The sequence below is a fragment of the Lingula anatina genome, chromosome 4, assembly GCF_051362555.1.
Source record: "Lingula anatina isolate TDL-2025a chromosome 4, LinAna3.0, whole genome shotgun sequence".
Taxonomy (NCBI): Eukaryota; Metazoa; Brachiopoda; class Lingulata; order Lingulida; family Lingulidae; genus Lingula; species Lingula anatina.
The window spans coordinates 21,921,803-21,940,355 of NC_141770.1; the positions used below are offsets into that span (position 1 = coordinate 21,921,803).

Below are 18,553 nucleotides of genomic sequence, written 5' to 3' on the forward strand. Positions count from 1 at the left end.
CTTCAAATGTCTTATTTGGCTTGTCACACCTTAAAGCTATCGTTTTTACACATTGCTGTAAAGTGCCAGCAGATTCAGTTTCCTGTATTCATGCAACGCACTCTTTTTACATTATGACACCGATGTTAGGAACCTGAGGGTCCGTGTAACATGATAAATAAGTAAATGAAAGCTGAAAACATATGGTAAACAACATAATAAAAACACTACCACAGCAGCTGGATCTCTATCTGTAACCCTGAACTACTTCAGTGTGTAAGCCAATTCATTTAATACAAGGAAACGTGGTTAACTTGCAAACATTTGCTTCCAGTGGTACACGAGTAACAGGATGGGAGAATCCGTAAGGACGACTGACGGGACAGGTAAATTTTGTTTGTTAAAAGTGATAATGATCTGTCACTATAGAGATTAAAGATATTTCATTTTAGTCTCACCCATATAAAAATAAATACAAAATTAGAAGCAGTAAAATATGGCTGTTCTATATAGAACGGTGAGAGACTGAATATCCCTTGAAATGTACGTTATATAGCATTATTTATAGATAAAGCGTCTCCTTAATTCTTAGATCGGCAGCAACTCTTGGCAACTAAATTAACCATGTTATCATTACTAATCATAAATACAAATGTTCTGATCATTTAAAAGGTCAAAATTGTTTAAACTTCTAGCAATTTAAAAAAGTTCAACACGTTTATCAGTAAAAAATGACAGTTACACGTAAGTGGGAGGTGGACATAAAGGGCAGGTTCTTCCCACAATAGCTTTTCATATCAAGCCGTTTTTATTCGAAGTGGGGCAACCCCACACGTCATCTTAGCAAGTAACCTTCGTAATGTATGTGTGTGTGTGTGTGTGTGTGTGCGTGTGTTGGTTTGTGTGTGCGTGTGTGTGTGATCGAGAGAGAGAGGGGGGAGATGGAAATTGTAGGGTCGCCTGTGTCTTTGAACATGCTTGCTTGTATGTTGTGATTTTGCTGTGCAGTTAAGTTTACAAGTTAAGTTTCCATGCATGATAATATGTTTACTAGTAAATGTGTCTTACTAAGAGGCATGCATTCGAAATTTTAGGCTATCAGTATACAGATAACTTTTACGTTACTGACGAAGTGAAAGAACAGTTTGACACGGATGGTTTCATTATATTGCGGTAAGGCAGTAAACTGTTTCGAAACCTTACCCTCTTGTTTGCATGATTAACAAGTTATCGTAAATGAAAGTTGAAATATCTATCCAATATCAGCACCCCCTGTAGACTTTTTGCTAGTAAATATTGGCATCTAACACTTGATATTTAAAATTACATTTAATATAATTTAAACCGAGTTTATTAACACACATATTTGATATTTTTTTATATTTGTTAAAATCAGAATGTAATCTTTCATATATATCCGGTAAAGTGAAGACTGATAAAATTCAATAAGGACAGATGACGCCATCACCAAACATAATATTGTATGTATCGACCGATTATGTAATCACCGAAATTTTTACCAATCACGGAAAAAGAAAAAGACCCATTTGCGTCTGATCTTGGAAGACATTGACATTCAGACAGCACTTGAACCTTTTTCCAACCCTCTAATGTCTTTGCGTTCAGGAATTTTTTGGACACCGAAGAGGTGACTAACTTGAGAACAGCCCTGGAGCAAGACAAGACCCTGGAGGACAATTACTATACCAGGGACGACGGGGAGGGAAATCAGGCCAAAATGGCAAACTGGAATCACCCTGTGGATGACATAACCGGGATGATAGGGAGGAGTGATAAAGCTGCCGGTACCATGGAAAAGGTAGCTACAGTACATGTAGGCCTCATAGTCTTTATCGACTGTCGTTCATTTTTCCTCGAATTTTTCACGATTTCACTGCACAAATTGTTTTACCTAATACTAGGCCTTATTCTCTACATTTTTTGAAGGGAAAATCACAAAATGTGTTATTCTATTAATCTTATTTAGACTGCCAGGCTTCAGTATTCAGTTAAGATGCTGAGATTATCTATCTCTGTGGAAATTTGGCGTCCATTTTAAGCCTATAAATTAAATTTTGTATCTTAAGTAAGCAAACAAATTAAAAAAATCCAAACTTTGATTCCAGCTTTTAGGGGGAGAGGTATATCAATATCACGCCAAAGTCGTCATGAAAGAACCGTTCACAGGGGGTGCATTTGTGTGGCACCAGGATTACGGGTAAAATTTTACTGGACCCTTTTTGTCATTATTTTGATATTATTTTGATATACCATGTGTCATCGCACATTGTACAAACCTGTAAGCTGCCAAGGTTAAAATTTGAATAGCGTGCAGCCAGTATAGAATAAAGCTGTCTGGTAACGACCTTTACGCACTGCATCACTCGCATTCGCATTACCATTACAAAGAGGAGGCTGCGTACATTTTTCAAAGAAAGCAAAGATGAGACTGCAAGCTAGTTCTCTCTGGTTATGCATTTTGACCATTGATTTTAGCATTAGCGCCATGATGTTTATGCACAAGCTGTTGAGTCTACATTTTAAGTTTCAGTTAAAAACAGTTCCATTTAGTCAATATGATGCCATAACAAAATTTAGAAAAGGCATTTGTTGTTAGATGAGTTTCTAATCACGATATCAAGAAAATATTCTCATATTTTCTTGATATTGGTGGTTATTTACTGCCCGCCCTGCTAATTGCTATTTTCAGTGTTTGGTACCATTACGGCAATCTGTTTCCAAACATGGGCACAGTGTGGATTGCTGTGGACAGAGCAGACAGAACAAATGGGTGTCTACAGGTAATGAAACACGACTTGTATGTACATGTAGATATCATTAATATTCACAGAATCCATCAAGGTGAATGCTGATGCCAATGTTCAATTCTATACAAAGAATGATTCAAAAGCATGAAATATTGATGTATCTGCAGTCCGTAAAGGAAGCAAAGGTTACTCCTACTTTTGGTAAAAATTTAGAACAATGGTGTAAAGTAACAACATTTATATTGCATATTCATTTCCCGTTCATATTTTGGTGACACCACCAGCTTTTCCAGTTTTTTTCCTATAAAGAATGTGCAAGTGACATCCGCTAACTTCATACACGCAAAGACAAGTACCTTTCAAACCTATTTCTACATGTCCGCCACTGTATAAATTAGACCAAAGAGACTATATTTTATCACCACATCCTTTATATACGTGCAGATACTAATTGGCTCCCATCAAGCTGGGCGACTGGAGCACGTGAAAGTCGGTGAACAAGCAAGGGCTGACCCGGAACGCGTAGAACTCCTTGCCAAAACCTGCCCCTTGACCTACGTCCAGCTTGACCCTGGAGACGCTGTGATATTTCATTGTAATCTAGTCCATCGAAGTGACCAGAATCACAGCCAGAACCGGCGCTGGGCTTACCTTGTTTGCTATAACCGTGCATCCAATGACCCAGTGTATAAACATCACTATCCCAACTACACGCCCCTGATAAAGGTAGGCATAATACAGTCCATTATTTTCATAATTACATTCATAAATACATAATATTTTTTATCATTTTTATATTTGTTTGTTAAATTTGCATAATACACCACATTTCAAATGGAACTTAGCCGAATAGACCCTTGGCGTCCATTTTACTAGTACTATCACCTCTTTAACATTCATGTGACCTTTATATTGTTTTGTATATTGCATTACCTTTATGGATTAATTTTATTGCCTGCCCTTCTTTTTTAGCTGACAATAACGAAATATTTGGTCGATTTCAAATAAGCCAGTAGTCATCACATTGGCAAAATATGAAAGCCCCTTTCTCCATTTATTTCTGTAGGCATTTTCACTCCACTAAACTACTATTTCTTTCAAAAAAAAAAAAAAATGACGTGACATGCAAGGGGTCTATTTATGAAATATTAGCGATTGACGTGCCGCTTTATTTTATAATAACATATCGTTCCTTTCTTATTTCAAGGTGCCGAATAGCAAAATAAAGGGATGTGACACTAAAACATCCTACGAAGGAAAGAATTTTTTCAAGGACCCTCCAATATCCCGGTGTGAAAGGAATGCATGTCCCACCGGAACGGATGTCCGGAGAACCTCCGTTCCTGGGGAAATATGTCCTATGGACGTGCGTTCCCTCGGACGTGCTGTCCTACCCGGACCTTGATTCCCAGCTGTATTAATACGCAGCTAGGACGTGTTCCTGTCGGACATAATCGGAAATTATATATATATATATATATATATATATATATATGTATATATATATATATATATATATATATATATATATATATATTCCTAAATCTAATATTAATTTGTAGTCATTTTTTCGTTTATTTAAAGTATCTTAAGTTAGCCGAATAAAGGATGTATTGGGGTACATGTATACAAATAATTATAAGAAACGTAATAACATTCTTAAACATCTCGTTTAAGTGTTCTAAAATTAACACTTCATCCAAATGAAAATGTCAGAAGATATCTGTTACTAGTCTAGCTGGGAAAATATGTCCAACTAGGACATCGATACCTGTCTGCAGGACTTGGAATACTAAGTAATGGATGTCCACTGGACTTTAAATCCCAGGAAATTATGTCCTAGGACATGCGTTCCTAGAAATGGAATACCCTGGACATGCATTCCCAGGACCTAGGAATACATGTTCTACGGACATGCATTACGGCGGACATCCATTCCCTTCACACCGGCCTTCTAAATTAAAATGCAAAATTACAGTCCCAGCAATAAAATTATTTTGCAACACACAACTAGCGCACCCTACGGCCACAGAGTAACATGCAATTCTTTACACATATATATAGTATTTTAGCTGAGCACCACATTAATTTTTTGTTACAATTATTTTATGATTGGAGAGGAATACACTATAGCTGTAGCCCTTGTGATATTATGCTCTTTTCCTTTAATTTTTTCAATCAATTTCTTTTAATACTTTAAATTCCATTTAATATTTTGCTTCTAATTTAAGCTTCATTTGGGCGAATGTCTATTGCTTATGCACTATAGCAAGTTACGTTGTACGTACTATATGTTTATTTCTTGCAATATCAGTATAAGAGCAATAAATACACGAATTGATTGTGTGTAAAGAAATGTGTTTTTCCCTCTTCTTTCAAATCCTTTTCTGGTATTACATGTGCATAAATTGGACAACTGGAATATCCTCTGTTGACGTACAAAACTGACTTTTCTTTCATTTGATTAGACAACTTACTCAGAATTACCAAGGGAGTTAAAATTCAATGTTTAGTTTATTGTGGGAACAGCTAGTGGGGGTTCACAGAGGGGGGGGACGCCCCAGGACTTTTAGACCCAAGGGTGGGACATTTAATGACGAAAAATAGAGTTCATTTTGATGGCAGAGGAATTAGTAGCTTTACTTTTAATTCATTAAATATGAAAGATATTAAGTTAGTAGATATTAAGATGGTGACTGACATCTTTAAAATTGAGAGATGAAATGTGTATTTGTTACTGTTATTTTAAAGGAAGATAACCCCTCCTTCATGGTCACTGATCATGTTCTCCCTATACAGTAAGTTTGTAAATTTTGTATCACACTGCTTTATAATTGTTTAAAAGGACTTGATACATATTTAGTATTGATGAAATTTCTATTTACATTTTAATCATAGCAAGTCTTGTTGTATGTGTTTGCTTAATATTAAACAGGCCAGTATATCTGTTTTCATTGTCTTAAATCTTTCCTATTTTTATAGCTTGTATTAGAGTAACTGTACTATTTTTTTTTCAGAAAAAAGAAAATGCTGCCATAGAAGGTTCCAGGCAGTAGAGTGATATGTTAAAATAATCCATTAAATTTGCTCAAAGCACTATATGTAAAACATTTTTTAAATATAATGCACGAGCTATTATTGAAACCCAAAGACTGCAATGTAGTTCGTTGTCAAACCATTATAAAAAGTGAAAAAGTTATAATGTAGTAGGCACCTTTCAGTCAGTCCCTTTTAAACACAAAAGACTTGAAGTGTGAAAGTGCAATGCCTTATAGATGTATAGATGGTCATTTATATATTCTGAGAATGCCATTATGTATAAATTTCTCTTGTTATGAATGACACAAAAATAATTTTATTCATTATAATATTCAACTTTAAATGGTGTTTTAGCAATTACGATTGCTACCTCTAGCATAAACAGTTATGCCATGACTAGCTTAGTTCACCCTGAAACCTCTATAAGGCAGAACATCTCATCAAACTGCCATGGGAAATGTGTCATCTTCAGCAAAATAATCGATTTTTTTTTTGTATATGTACACATTTATATTGAACTCTTTATGCTCAAGATGCATGTAGCTTTCTTCAGCTGGCATTTAACAACGAAATATTCCAAAAATGTAGACAAGCATGAGTAATAGTCATAAATCTACATGCAAAACAGCCAGTGCTACACTACAAGTGGTACACTGCACATGTATTCGGGTGTGAGATGTTACATTTTAAATACATGAACGCGATAGACAATTACATATCTGAAAATGAATGAATGAAAATGATATTTTAGCAGTGTGCCACTTTATTGTTTTTGTTTTATTATAACTTTTTATAATGTACGCAAGTTACACTATCCTTGTGATATAATGCTCTTTCCCATTTTTTAATTTTTTCACTAATTCCTTTTGCTTTAATACCTTCCTCATTAAATATTTTTCTTATTATTTAAGCTTTATTTTATTTTATTTTGATTTTTCTATTGGGTAAGCACTCTATAATGCTACCATGTGCGTATTTTAAGTTTATTCCTTGGAGTACTTCTGTTATATAGCAATAAATACATAAATTGATTATGTTAAAAGAAAATATTTTTGTTCCCATTGCTAAAAAAGTGTTGCCGAGGATCGCGTACTGAGCAGCTGGAATATTCTTCGTTGATTCTGTGTTTTGGCACAGAACTGACCTCATTTGATTGGATCGCACACGTATGTCTAGTCATCATGTCAGTCTGTTATAGTTTATTATGATTAATCGTCAAGTGTAAAAACATAATTTTCAATGTCTTATTTGGCTTGTCACACTGTAAAGGTGCCGTTTTTACACATGGATCTAAAATACCAGCAGATTCAGTTGCCTGTTTTGCAACATTTTATTTTTTATCTTATTGTATTCATTCAACGCACTCTTTTTAGGATGACACCGATGATAGGAAACTGAGGGCCCGTGTAAAATGAAAAACAAGTAAATGTCAATTGAAAATATATTGTAAACAACATGATAAAAACACTACCACAACAGCTAGATCTCCATCCGTAACCTTTAACTATGTCAGTTTGTAGCCAAGTCATTGTATACAAAGAAACGTCGTAAACTTGCACAGACCAGTAACAGGATGGGAGAATCCGTAAGGACGACTGACGGGACAGGTAAATTGTGTTTTTAAGTGATAATGATTTGTCAGTATAAAGATTAACAATATTTTTTTTTAGTCTCACCCATATAAAAGGAAAAACAAAATTAAAAGCAGTAAAATATGGCAGTTCTATATAGAACGATGAGAGACTGAATATCCCTTGAAATATACGTTAGAGCATTATTTATAGATAAAATCTCTCCTTAATTCTTAAATCGGCATCAACTCTTGGCAACTAAATTAACCATGTTATCTTTACTAATCATAAACAAAAAGTTGTTCTGATCATTTAAAAGATCAAAATTGTTAAAACGTCTAGCAATTTCTAAAAAATTCAACACGTTTATCAGTAAAAAATGACAGTTACGTACAAGGTGGTCTTTGTCCTTAATACGCCCAGATTCACATTAAGGGCAGGTTCTTTCCACAATAGCTTTTCATACCAAGCCGTTTTTATTCGACGTGGGGCAACCCCACACATCATCTTAGCAAGTAACCTTCGTAATGTGTGTGTGTGTTGTTTGCGTGCGTGTGTTGGTTTGTGTGCGTGCGTGTGTGTGTGTGTGTGTGTGAGAGAGAGAGAGAGAGGGGAGAGAGAAACTGTAGGGTCTCCTGTGTCTCTGAACATGCTTGCTTGTGTGTTGTGATTTTGCTGTGAAGTTAAGTGTACAATTTGTTGTTATTTCCATGCATGATGTTATGTTTACTAGTAAATGTGTCTTACTAAGAGGCATGCATTCAACATTTTAGGCTATCAGTATACAGATAACTTTGACGTTACTGAAAAAGTGAAAGAGCAGTATGACAGGGATGGTTTCATTATATTGCGGTAAGGCAGTAAACAGTTTAGAAACTTTACCCTGTTGCTTGCATGATTAACAAGTTTCCTAAATGATAGTCGAAATAACTATCCAAAACCAGCAACACCCCCTGCAGACCTTTTATGCTAGTGAATATTCGCATCGAACACTCGATATTTAAAATTACATTTTATCTAATTTAAACCGAGTTTATTAACACACATACGCGTTGAGTGTTATTATTTGATAAATACAGAATGTGATCTTACATATATATCCGGTAATGTAAAGTCTGATAAAATTTAATAAGGACAGATGGCGCTATCACCAAACATGATATTGTATGCATCGACCGATGACATAATCGCCGAGATTTTTTTACCAGTCACGAAAAAAAGACACATTTGCGTCTGATCTTGGAAGACATTAGTAGTTAGGAATGTGGTTTTCGACCTGCAAATTGAGAGGCGTTATATACTTTTTAATGTAATTTTTTTGGATGAACCTTGAACATTTTGAGGCGCAGTCTTAGTAAGCTGCTATTTTTAGCCACTGACTGGGTCCGATGTACAATTCTTGCTAAACGTAGCAAGAGCTGTACACAGGAGCTGTTTTTTAACTATTTACTCTGATTGGAATTTTAATGACGACCATTTTATTATATAAAACTTGTTGATATTATAATTTCATCTCGGACCTTTGTAAGCGAATTTAAATGACGATTATAAAAACTTGAAAACCCAAAGCAATGTTTACGAATTATTTATTAATGCACTAGATACATTTACATAACATATCAATTGTTTTTCGTTGAACTATTAAGAATACTTTATTTTAAGACACTAGATATCTAAGGGTTCAGTGGACACACCGTCTTCTAACACTTTTCTTTTACAATAGAAATAACTAAAGGCATCTCTGCGTTGAACGTAGGAATACATCGTGTTGTTGAATAAACGTATCCCCCTATTTATACCACTGCCGCTTTGTTTATTTAAAAGTACATCTAAATACTTTTGTTCATTTATAACATTGGAATTTCTATTTGCAGCTAAATTTCGATTTGGTGTCTTCCCCAAAACAGTAGTAGGTTTTACTACACAGGCCAACGATACCGTCACCAACCCACTCGGCTTTGAACAACCCGGGCGTCCGTTTGTCGTACGCCTCGTGCTCTGGGGTATCAGTACGCGGAAACCACAGATGTTTCTCGGCTTCGTACTGCGCTCTCATGTAAGGTTTTACTACGTCTTCTAAGCTTTCAGCCGAAAAGGCGATGTAAGCGGAATCCGTGTCCATTTCGCAGTATTGGAAATCGGACGGATCCACGAATTTTTGCATGAAGTCGTAGTAAAACTCCAACATGCGTAGCTTGGCGTACTGATACACCATCACGCCTATGTGTAGAGGAAGGTCTAATTTGATGATTTTTTTGTTTAGCTCGACCTCATACACGTTTTCTGTAATTCGATCTAAACGTCGAAAACGGTGACTGTTGACTTTACGAGAGGCTGTTGCCTCACCGCAATACTCGGTGTCGCGGTGCCTTTCTTTGTTGGTCACCGTTTTCCCGTAGCCCGAGTTGCCAATGAGCTTCATGGTGTCGGCGACGATGGCTTTGGTCTTGTCTCTGTCTCCCTCCCTGCGAGCGTCACTCACGGCGTTTCCGAAATGCTCGAAACAGGCTTTCGGGGTGTACTCGATTACCTGGTGGATGCGCGTCACGCAAAGACCGTGTTCCAAGTACCATTTCAAAAGCGGGGTCGCCAAAACGATTTTTTTCTCCGAATAAACTCCCGATCAACGAACGTCTCGGGACACTCATAATGTTATTTTCCTCGGCAAAGTTTTTCATGTAAGGACCGATGTCGTCGCGAGAAATAGTCGTGTTTTTGAAAACGGGTGGCATTTCGGAGAATTTGTGTCTGAGGTTGGACGGGACCTCTATGTCGCACTCGACGAATCCAAACAGTTTGTCCCCGAGGACGGCGTCTAGGATCTCGTCGAACGTGAGCCGATACCTATGCTCCGTGGGGAGCGTGTACCGCTTTCTGAAAGTTTTCACTTCATCGCTTTTGCTATGAAGTTTTTTTCCAATCGCACTCCCACATTTCGACGAGGTCGTAGCCGCACTCCCGAATGTACTCGCTATTAATTTCAGTTTCGATGCGTAAAGATTCCATAGTGACCTTTTTCGTATCGTTTATTTCCCTGTAGGTGCCATCTTTGTTTCGGTTCAAATGACACCGATGACCGTGGAAATAACACCCATGGTACTGATACACTGTCTGCGTTTCTCGACAAAACCCATCCACCGGTAGCCGACGGCACCCGACGCGCTTTTCTGTACCGTTGAACTGATGCCGGATTTTCTGACCTGTGGAGTGTGCAACCCAGTCCAACCACATCGTTGCCTCGCGTCCTCGCGGGTGAGAATATTCGCGCGTATAGTCGGACTCTTCGCGTCTGCGGATAAACGTGCCCGTTGGCATAGGTTGCATGAGGCACCACAGGTATAGCGCGTTGGCGTCGTACCCAACGATCTTTTTGCACAGCTTGGGCGCTTCAGAATTCGCCTTTCTAAGAAAGGTCACATTCTTCTCGTGATAGCGGTGGAAGATGATGCTGGGACCGCCCACGATGGCGTTTTTCAGAAGATAGTAAAGATCGCTGTGCTTATCGTCGAAAAGGGTAAAAAATGCGTCACCTACATTTTGAAAGAGGTACTTCAACGTTAAACCCGGCACGCTGATACCGTCTTTAAACATATCGATACCTCTTTCTTGGTAGAAGGCGAACATTTTTTCCACCGCTTCCAGCATCGGTTCAACGTCTTTGTTGTTGTACCAGATGAGGAAATCGCGCATCGTCTGCATACCGTTTTCTACCCACACGCGTTGGCACTCCGCGTAATCTTCCTCTGTGATATTACTCTGTTTTAGTTTTGAGTAAAACTCTTCGCGGGGAGGGAGATTAGGGCATTCGAGCTTGTCCAAAGAGTCCATCCACTCGTAAGGGAAGAACCCCTTGGACTCTGTGCATTCGAACGCCTTCAAGAACTGACCATAGCTGCATCCGGGAGCCAAATAGTTACAAATGTCCAAAAGTTTCAGGCGTTCCGATTTCAACACCATGAAATTGTTGTTGCGTTTTACGACAAATTTCAATGTGTCCGCCAACAAAGGCAAAAACAGCGTTTTCATGGCGTTGAGATCGTAATGCCCGCTATTGAAACCTAAGACGGGTAATTCCATTAAATATTGACTAAATCTACGGATAAGTTTTGATAAGTAATGTTTTTTTGTTAAGTCTTCTACATCTTCGTCCTCGCTTTCCTGTAGCATTTGTTCAATGTCTTTTTCTTTTTTTTCGTTAAGCTTTTCAAACACCCATGTAAACTTGTCCCTTTGAAGCTTTTCGACCGCGCGGCTCATGTCTTGTAGGGTGTTGACGAACATTTGTACAGCTAACGAGGGCTCGCCGTCGGAAATAATGCATTTCGGCTTCGTGTGACCCGGCACGTTGCTGCACACGCTGACGCTGAGGAAACGATGTTCGTGTTCTAAACTCAGCTTTTCGCTGTTCTGCGGCTCCTCCGTGCGGGGTAGCAGACACTCGATATCGAACGCCGCCCAGTATCGATAGTACCTGTCTTCCTCGGTGACGAAAATGCCCTCGTCTTCGAGGAGGTCGAATACGGTTTGCTGGGGAGTGTACGAATTGCAGGAAAACGAAGACGGTGACGTGTTTGCAGAACTCGTTCGTCGCTCTACTGACAGGTACGACGACACCATGTCGCTGAACGTGCACGAAAATCATTTTTCGTACATCAGCGACGTGGACAAATACTGCCGCTCGTTTTGCTGTTCGAGGTGCAGCAAAATGTTCAAAAGCAAATGGTCCCTTCAGCGCCACGAACAGACCTGCGACGTCCTCGTCGAACACCGTTTTCCTGGCAAGGCGTACACTCCCCAGCAAACCGTATTCGACCTCCTCGAAGACGAGGGCATTTTCGTCACCGAGGAAGACAGGTACTATCGATACTGGGCGGCGTTCGATATCGAGTGTCTGCTACCCCGCACGGAGGAGCCGCAGCACAGCGAAAAGCTGAGTTTAGAACACGAACATCGTTTCCTCAGCGTCAGCGTGTGCAGCAACGTGCCGGGTCACACGAAGCCGAAATGCATTATTTCCGACGGCGAGCCCTCGTTAGCTGTACAAATGTTCGTCAACACCCTACAAGACATGAGCCGCGCGGTCGAAAAGCTTCAAAGGGACAAGTTTACATGGGTGTTTGAAAAGCTTAACGAAAAAAAAGAAAAAGACATTGAACAAATGCTACAGGAAAGCGAGGACGAAGATGTAGAAGACTTAACAAAAAAACATTACTTATCAAAACTTATCCGTAGATTTAGTCAATATTTAATGGAATTACCCGTCTTAGGTTTCAATAGCGGGCATTACGATCTCAACGCCATGAAAACGCTGTTTTTGCCTTTGTTGGCGGACACATTGAAATTTGTCGTAAAACGCAACAACAATTTCATGGTGTTGAAATCGGAACGCCTGAAACTTTTGGACATTTGTAACTATTTGGCTCCCGGATGCAGCTATGGTCAGTTCTTGAAGGCGTTCGAATGCACAGAGTCCAAGGGGTTCTTCCCTTACGAGTGGATGGACTCTTTGGACAAGCTCGAATGCCCTAATCTCCCTCCCCGCGAAGAGTTTTACTCAAAACTAAAACAGAGTAATATCACAGAGGAAGATTACGCGGAGTGCCAACGCGTGTGGGTAGAAAACGGTATGCAGACGATGCGCGATTTCCTCATCTGGTACAACAACAAAGACGTTGAACCGATGCTGGAAGCGGTGGAAAAAATGTTCGCCTTCTACCAAGAAAGAGGTATCGATATGTTTAAAGACGGTATCAGCGTGCCGGGTTTAACGTTGAAGTACCTCTTTCAAAATGTAGGTGACGCATTTTTTACCCTTTTCGACGATAAGCACAGCGATCTTTACTATCTTCTGAAAAACGCCATCGTGGGCGGTCCCAGCATCATCTTCCACCGCTATCACGAGAAGAATGTGACCTTTCTTAGAAAGGCGAATTCTGAAGCGCCCAAGCTGTGCAAAAAGATCGTTGGGTACGACGCCAACGCGCTATACCTGTGGTGCCTCATGCAACCTATGCCAACGGGCACGTTTATCCGCAGACGCGAAGAGTCCGACTATACGCGCGAATATTCTCACCCGCGAGGACGCGAGGCAACGATGTGGTTGGACTGGGTTGCACACTCCACAGGTCAGAAAATCCGGCATCAGTTCAACGGTACAGAAAAGCGCGTCGGGTGCCGTCGGCTACCGGTGGATGGGTTTTGTCGAGAAACGCAGACAGTGTATCAGTACCATGGGTGTTATTTCCACGGTCATCGGTGTCATTTGAACCGAAACAAAGATGGCACCTACAGGGAAATAAACGATACGAAAAAGGTCACTATGGAATCTTTACGCATCGAAACTGAAATTAATAGCGAGTACATTCGGGAGTGCGGCTACGACCTCGTCGAAATGTGGGAGTGCGATTGGAAAAAAACTTCATAGCAAAAGCGATGAAGTGAAAACTTTCAGAAAGCGGTACACGCTCCCCACGGAGCATAGGTATCGGCTCACGTTCGACGAGATCCTAGACGCCGTCCTCGGGGACAAACTGTTTGGATTCGTCGAGTGCGACATAGAGGTCCCGTCCAACCTCAGACACAAATTCTCCGAAATGCCACCCGTTTTCAAAAACACGACTATTTCTCGCGACGACATCGGTCCTTACATGAAAAACTTTGCCGAGGAAAATAACATTATGAGTGTCCCGAGACGTTCGTTGATCGGGAGTTTATTCGGAGAAAAAAATCGTTTTGGCGACCCCGCTTTTGAAATGGTACTTGGAACACGGTCTTTGCGTGACGCGCATCCACCAGGTAATCGAGTACACCCCGAAAGCCTGTTTCGAGCATTTCGGAAACGCCGTGAGTGACGCTCGCAGGGAGGGAGACAGAGACAAGACCAAAGCCATCGTCGCCGACACCATGAAGCTCATTGGCAACTCGGGCTACGGGAAAACGGTGACCAACAAAGAAAGGCACCGCGACACCGAGTATTGCGGTGAGGCAACAGCCTCTCGTAAAGTCAACAGTCACCGTTTTCGACGTTTAGATCGAATTACAGAAAACGTGTATGAGGTCGAGCTAAACAAAAAAATCATCAAATTAGACCTTCCTCTACACATAGGCGTGATGGTGTATCAGTACGCCAAGCTACGCATGTTGGAGTTTTACTACGACTTCATGCAAAAATTCGTGGATCCGTCCGATTTCCAATACTGCGAAATGGACACGGATTCCGCTTACATCGCCTTTTCGGCTGATAGCTTAGAAGACGTAGTAAAACCTCACATGAGAGCGCAGTACGAAGCCGAGAAACATCTGTGGTTTCCGCGTACTGATACCCCAGAGCACGAGGCGTACGACAAACGGACGCCCGGGTTGTTCAAAGCCGAGTGGGTTGGTGACGGTATCGTTGGCCTGTGTAGTAAAACCTACTACTGTTTTGGGGAAGACACCAAATCGAAATTTAGCTGCAAATAGAAATTCCAATGTTATAAATGAACAAAAGTATTTAGATGTACTTTTAAATAAACAAAGCGGCAGTGGTATAAATAGGGGGATACGTTTATTCAACAACACGATGTATTCCTACGTTCAACGCAGAGATGCCTTTAGTTATTTCTATTGTAAAAGAAAAGTGTTAGAAGACGGTGTGTCCACTGAACCCTTAGATATCTAGTGTCTTAAAATAAAGTATTCTTAATAGTTCAACGAAAAACAATTGATATGTTATGTAAATGTATCTAGTGCATTAATAAATAATTCGTAAACATTGCTTTGGGTTTTCAAGTTTTTATAATCGTCATTTAAATTCGCTTACAAAGGTCCGAGATGAAATTATAATGTCAACAAGTTTTATATAATAAAATGGTCGTCATTAAAATTCCAATCAGAGTAAATAGTTAAAAAAACAGCTCCTGTGTACAGCTCTTGCTACGTTTAGCAAGAATTGTACATCGGACCCAGTCAGTGGCTAAAAATAGCAGCTTACTAAGACTGCGCCTCAAAATGTTCAAGGTTCATCCAAAAAAATTACATTAAAAAGTATATAACGCCTCTCAATTTGCAGGTCGAAAACCACATTCCTAACTACTGACATTGACATTCAGGCATCACTTGAACCTTTTTCCAACCCTCTAATGTCTTTGCGTTCAGGAAGTTTTTGGACACCGAAGAGGTGACTAACTTGAGAACAGCCCTGGAGCAAGACAAGACCCTGGAGGAGAATTACTATACCAGGGACGATGGGGAAGGATATCAGGCCAAATTGGCCAGCTGGGGTCACCCTGCTGATGACATTACCGGGATGATAGGGAAGAGTGAGAAAGCTGCCGGTACCATGGAGAAGGTAGGTTCATTGGTCTTACAGCATTTGTCGACTGTCATTCATTTTTCCTCGACTGTAAAATCATGATTTGACAACACGAATTGTTTACCTTCATAGTAGGGCCTACGGCTAATTCTTGACATTTTTGGTTCAAAATGTGTTATCTAATCAATGTTATTTTAATTGGCTTCAGTCTTCACTTACCACACTAAGTGGAAAAATGTCGCGCATTTTTAGCTTATATATATTTGAATTTTGTAAAACAAATTCCAAACTTTGATTCCAGCTTTTAGATGGAGAGGTATATCAATATCACGCCAAAGTCATTATGAAAGAACCGTTAACAGGAGGCGCGTTTTTATGGCACCAGGATTACGGGTAAATTTCTAAGGACCGTTTTTTTTTTACATTATGCTCACATGTACATTGCATGTGTCATCGTACAATCTACGATCCTGGAAGTTGTCTAGATAAAAATGTGAAGCCAGTATGGAAAAATTCTGTCTGGAAACAACATTTTACGTTCTACAACACGTGCATTCACATTACCAACACAAAGGGGAGGAGAGTCAATTTAACAAGAATGGTAGTCTTATGAGTCGAAGTCCGAATTCACATACAAGAGTAATTAGGGTTAATCGTAGTATTGGGGTTGTTACATGGGACGAATGTCACCTGCACAAAGTAATAGGGAACGGACTACGGTTCCTAGGGAAATACCATTCCCTACAAAGGCGCCATTTTCTACACAATAATGTACAATACCAGCAGAGCAAGTCTTCTGTTCCAACATTTAATTTTTCAATATTCTTGTTTTCACGCAGCGCGCCAATTCTACATTATGATAACACCTACAACGTTGGTCAAAAAGGTTGTCCCACCCCCATTTCCATGTACTTTTATTTACAAATGATCACATCACAGCTGTATATTGTTAGAAATAGTTCTTTTTATTACAGATACCGTGTCTAACATGATTAATGGTTAAAAATACAAAACAGTGGTGAAAATATACATATTTTATACCATTAATAAGAGGTACCCCCTCAAATCCACTGTTTCACTGTGACTTCTACAGATATAAAGAAATAGCTATTAAATTGAAAATACGCCATCAAATGTCAAATGGGTTGTTCTCCTTTGCATTGCACACTCCAATTCATGTCACAGTTAATTAGTAAGTTTAATATCAGGGCTCAAAGATGGTGGTTGACAGTACTATTTAGGTAAATATCATGCCAAACTTAGGAAAGGCATTGGAGTTCGATGTGTTTCTACTTACAATATGAACAGTAAATTCTCATGTTTTATTGAAATCGGAGCAAATGGTAACTGCTATTTTCCAGTTATTGGTACTTTTACGGCAACCTGTTTCCGGACATGGCCACAGTGTGGATTGCTGTGGACAGAGCAGACAAGACAAATGGATGTCTACAGGTAATGAAACACAGCGTTCTAAATAGATATCTTTAACTTTCACAGAATTCATCAAGGCGAGTGTTGATGCGAATGTTCATTTCTCTAGACTAGTCAGTAAATGAACCATTTGTTACTCCCATATTCATAAAAAAAAAAAAAAAAAAAAAAAAAACCTGTGACACACATATTGCATATTCATTTGCCGTACATATTTAGGTGACTTATCTCCGCAATGTTTAAAACATGCAGATACTGCCAGGTTCTCATCGAGCTGGTCGAATAGAGCACGTAAAAGTTGGTGACCAGGCAGGGGCTGAACCGGAACGCGTAGAGTTCCTGGCCAAAGTTTGCCCCTTGACCTACGTCCAGCTTGACCCTGGAGACGCTATGTTTTTCCACTGCAACCTGCTACATCGAAGTGACCAGAATCACAGCCAGAACCGGCGTTGGGCTTACCTTGTCTGCTATAACCGTGCATCCAATGACCCAGTGTGTAAACATCACCATCCTAACTACACGCCCCTGATTAAGGTAGGCATAGTACAATCATTGTGGGCATACATGTAGTACATTTTTTTCAGTTTCATTATTTTTTTTTGTACTATTTTTTATTTTCATATTTGATAGTTAAATTTGCATAATATAAAACATTTAAAGTTGCACATACATGTTTATTTGAATAGATCCTTGACGTCCATTTTATTATTAACCCATTTAACATTCATGCGCATAAGTGACCTTTACATTGGTTTTTATAATGCATCTATATTGTCTTTATTTATTGTCAGCCTTTCTTCCTTTGCTCACAATAACGGGATATTAAGTCTATTTCAAATGTGCCAGTAGTCATCACACAGGCAAAATATGAATGCTCCTTTCTCCATTTATTTCTATGGGCGATTTCACTCTTCTCAACAACTGTTCCTATCTGAAAAAAGCGTCACGCCGCATACAACTGTTCTACTACAAAACATAGCAATTGACGTGGCACTTTATTTCATAATAACTTTTTGATAGTTCTTTTTTATATAAGGTACCGAACAGCAGAATTAAGGAATGTGGCACCAAAACACCCATCGAAGAAAAACTATTCTTCCAAGGACCGGAAAGAGACCGTGACCCTGCTATAGAAGTGCTAGAAAGGAAGGCTTAAACTACAGTGTATTCTGAGACTTTATTCAGACATCGATTAATTATGAGACACAATGTTACCATATGTGTAAAATGGTTTTAATTCTACTAACGGTTTTGTGGCAAAGGCTATTTTGTTTTGAATTTTTTATTACATATCAGGGATTTACACAAACTGAAGAATAGAAGTGTCGCCCCTACTGACCAATACTTTGGGGGAGAAATGTATGTGGAATGTTATGTGGTATCATTTTATTAACATCAAATTTCACAAAAAGACCAAGAATACAATTCCATGGAACAGCGGTTTTATACTCATTAGTCACATAATAAGTAGA

General features: G+C 39.3%; 2 protein-coding genes across 2 annotated transcripts; both read left to right on the forward strand.

Moving 5' to 3' along the window:
• The first annotated feature begins 212 nt into the window (after positions 1-212).
• LOC106160518 (uncharacterized) lies at positions 213-4,219 on the forward strand. The gene is made up of 7 exons (XM_087011477.1): positions 213-365; positions 1,074-1,152; positions 1,606-1,798; positions 2,106-2,197; positions 2,690-2,780; positions 3,192-3,473; positions 3,955-4,219. Exons 1-7 carry the CDS (start codon positions 332-334, stop codon positions 4,150-4,152), a joined length of 969 nt encoding a protein of 322 aa, XP_086867603.1. The 5' UTR covers positions 213-331; the 3' UTR covers positions 4,153-4,219.
• A 3,134-nt stretch (positions 4,220-7,353) lies between these two features.
• On the forward strand, positions 7,354-18,343 carry LOC106160519 (uncharacterized). The gene is made up of 7 exons (XM_087011784.1): positions 7,354-7,393; positions 8,131-8,209; positions 15,494-15,686; positions 15,952-16,043; positions 17,012-17,102; positions 17,334-17,615; positions 18,118-18,343. The coding sequence occupies exons 1-7, from the start codon at positions 7,360-7,362 to the stop codon at positions 18,235-18,237; spliced, it is 891 nt and encodes a 296-aa protein (XP_086867910.1). The 5' UTR covers positions 7,354-7,359; the 3' UTR covers positions 18,238-18,343.
• The last annotated feature ends 210 nt before the right edge of the window (positions 18,344-18,553 follow it).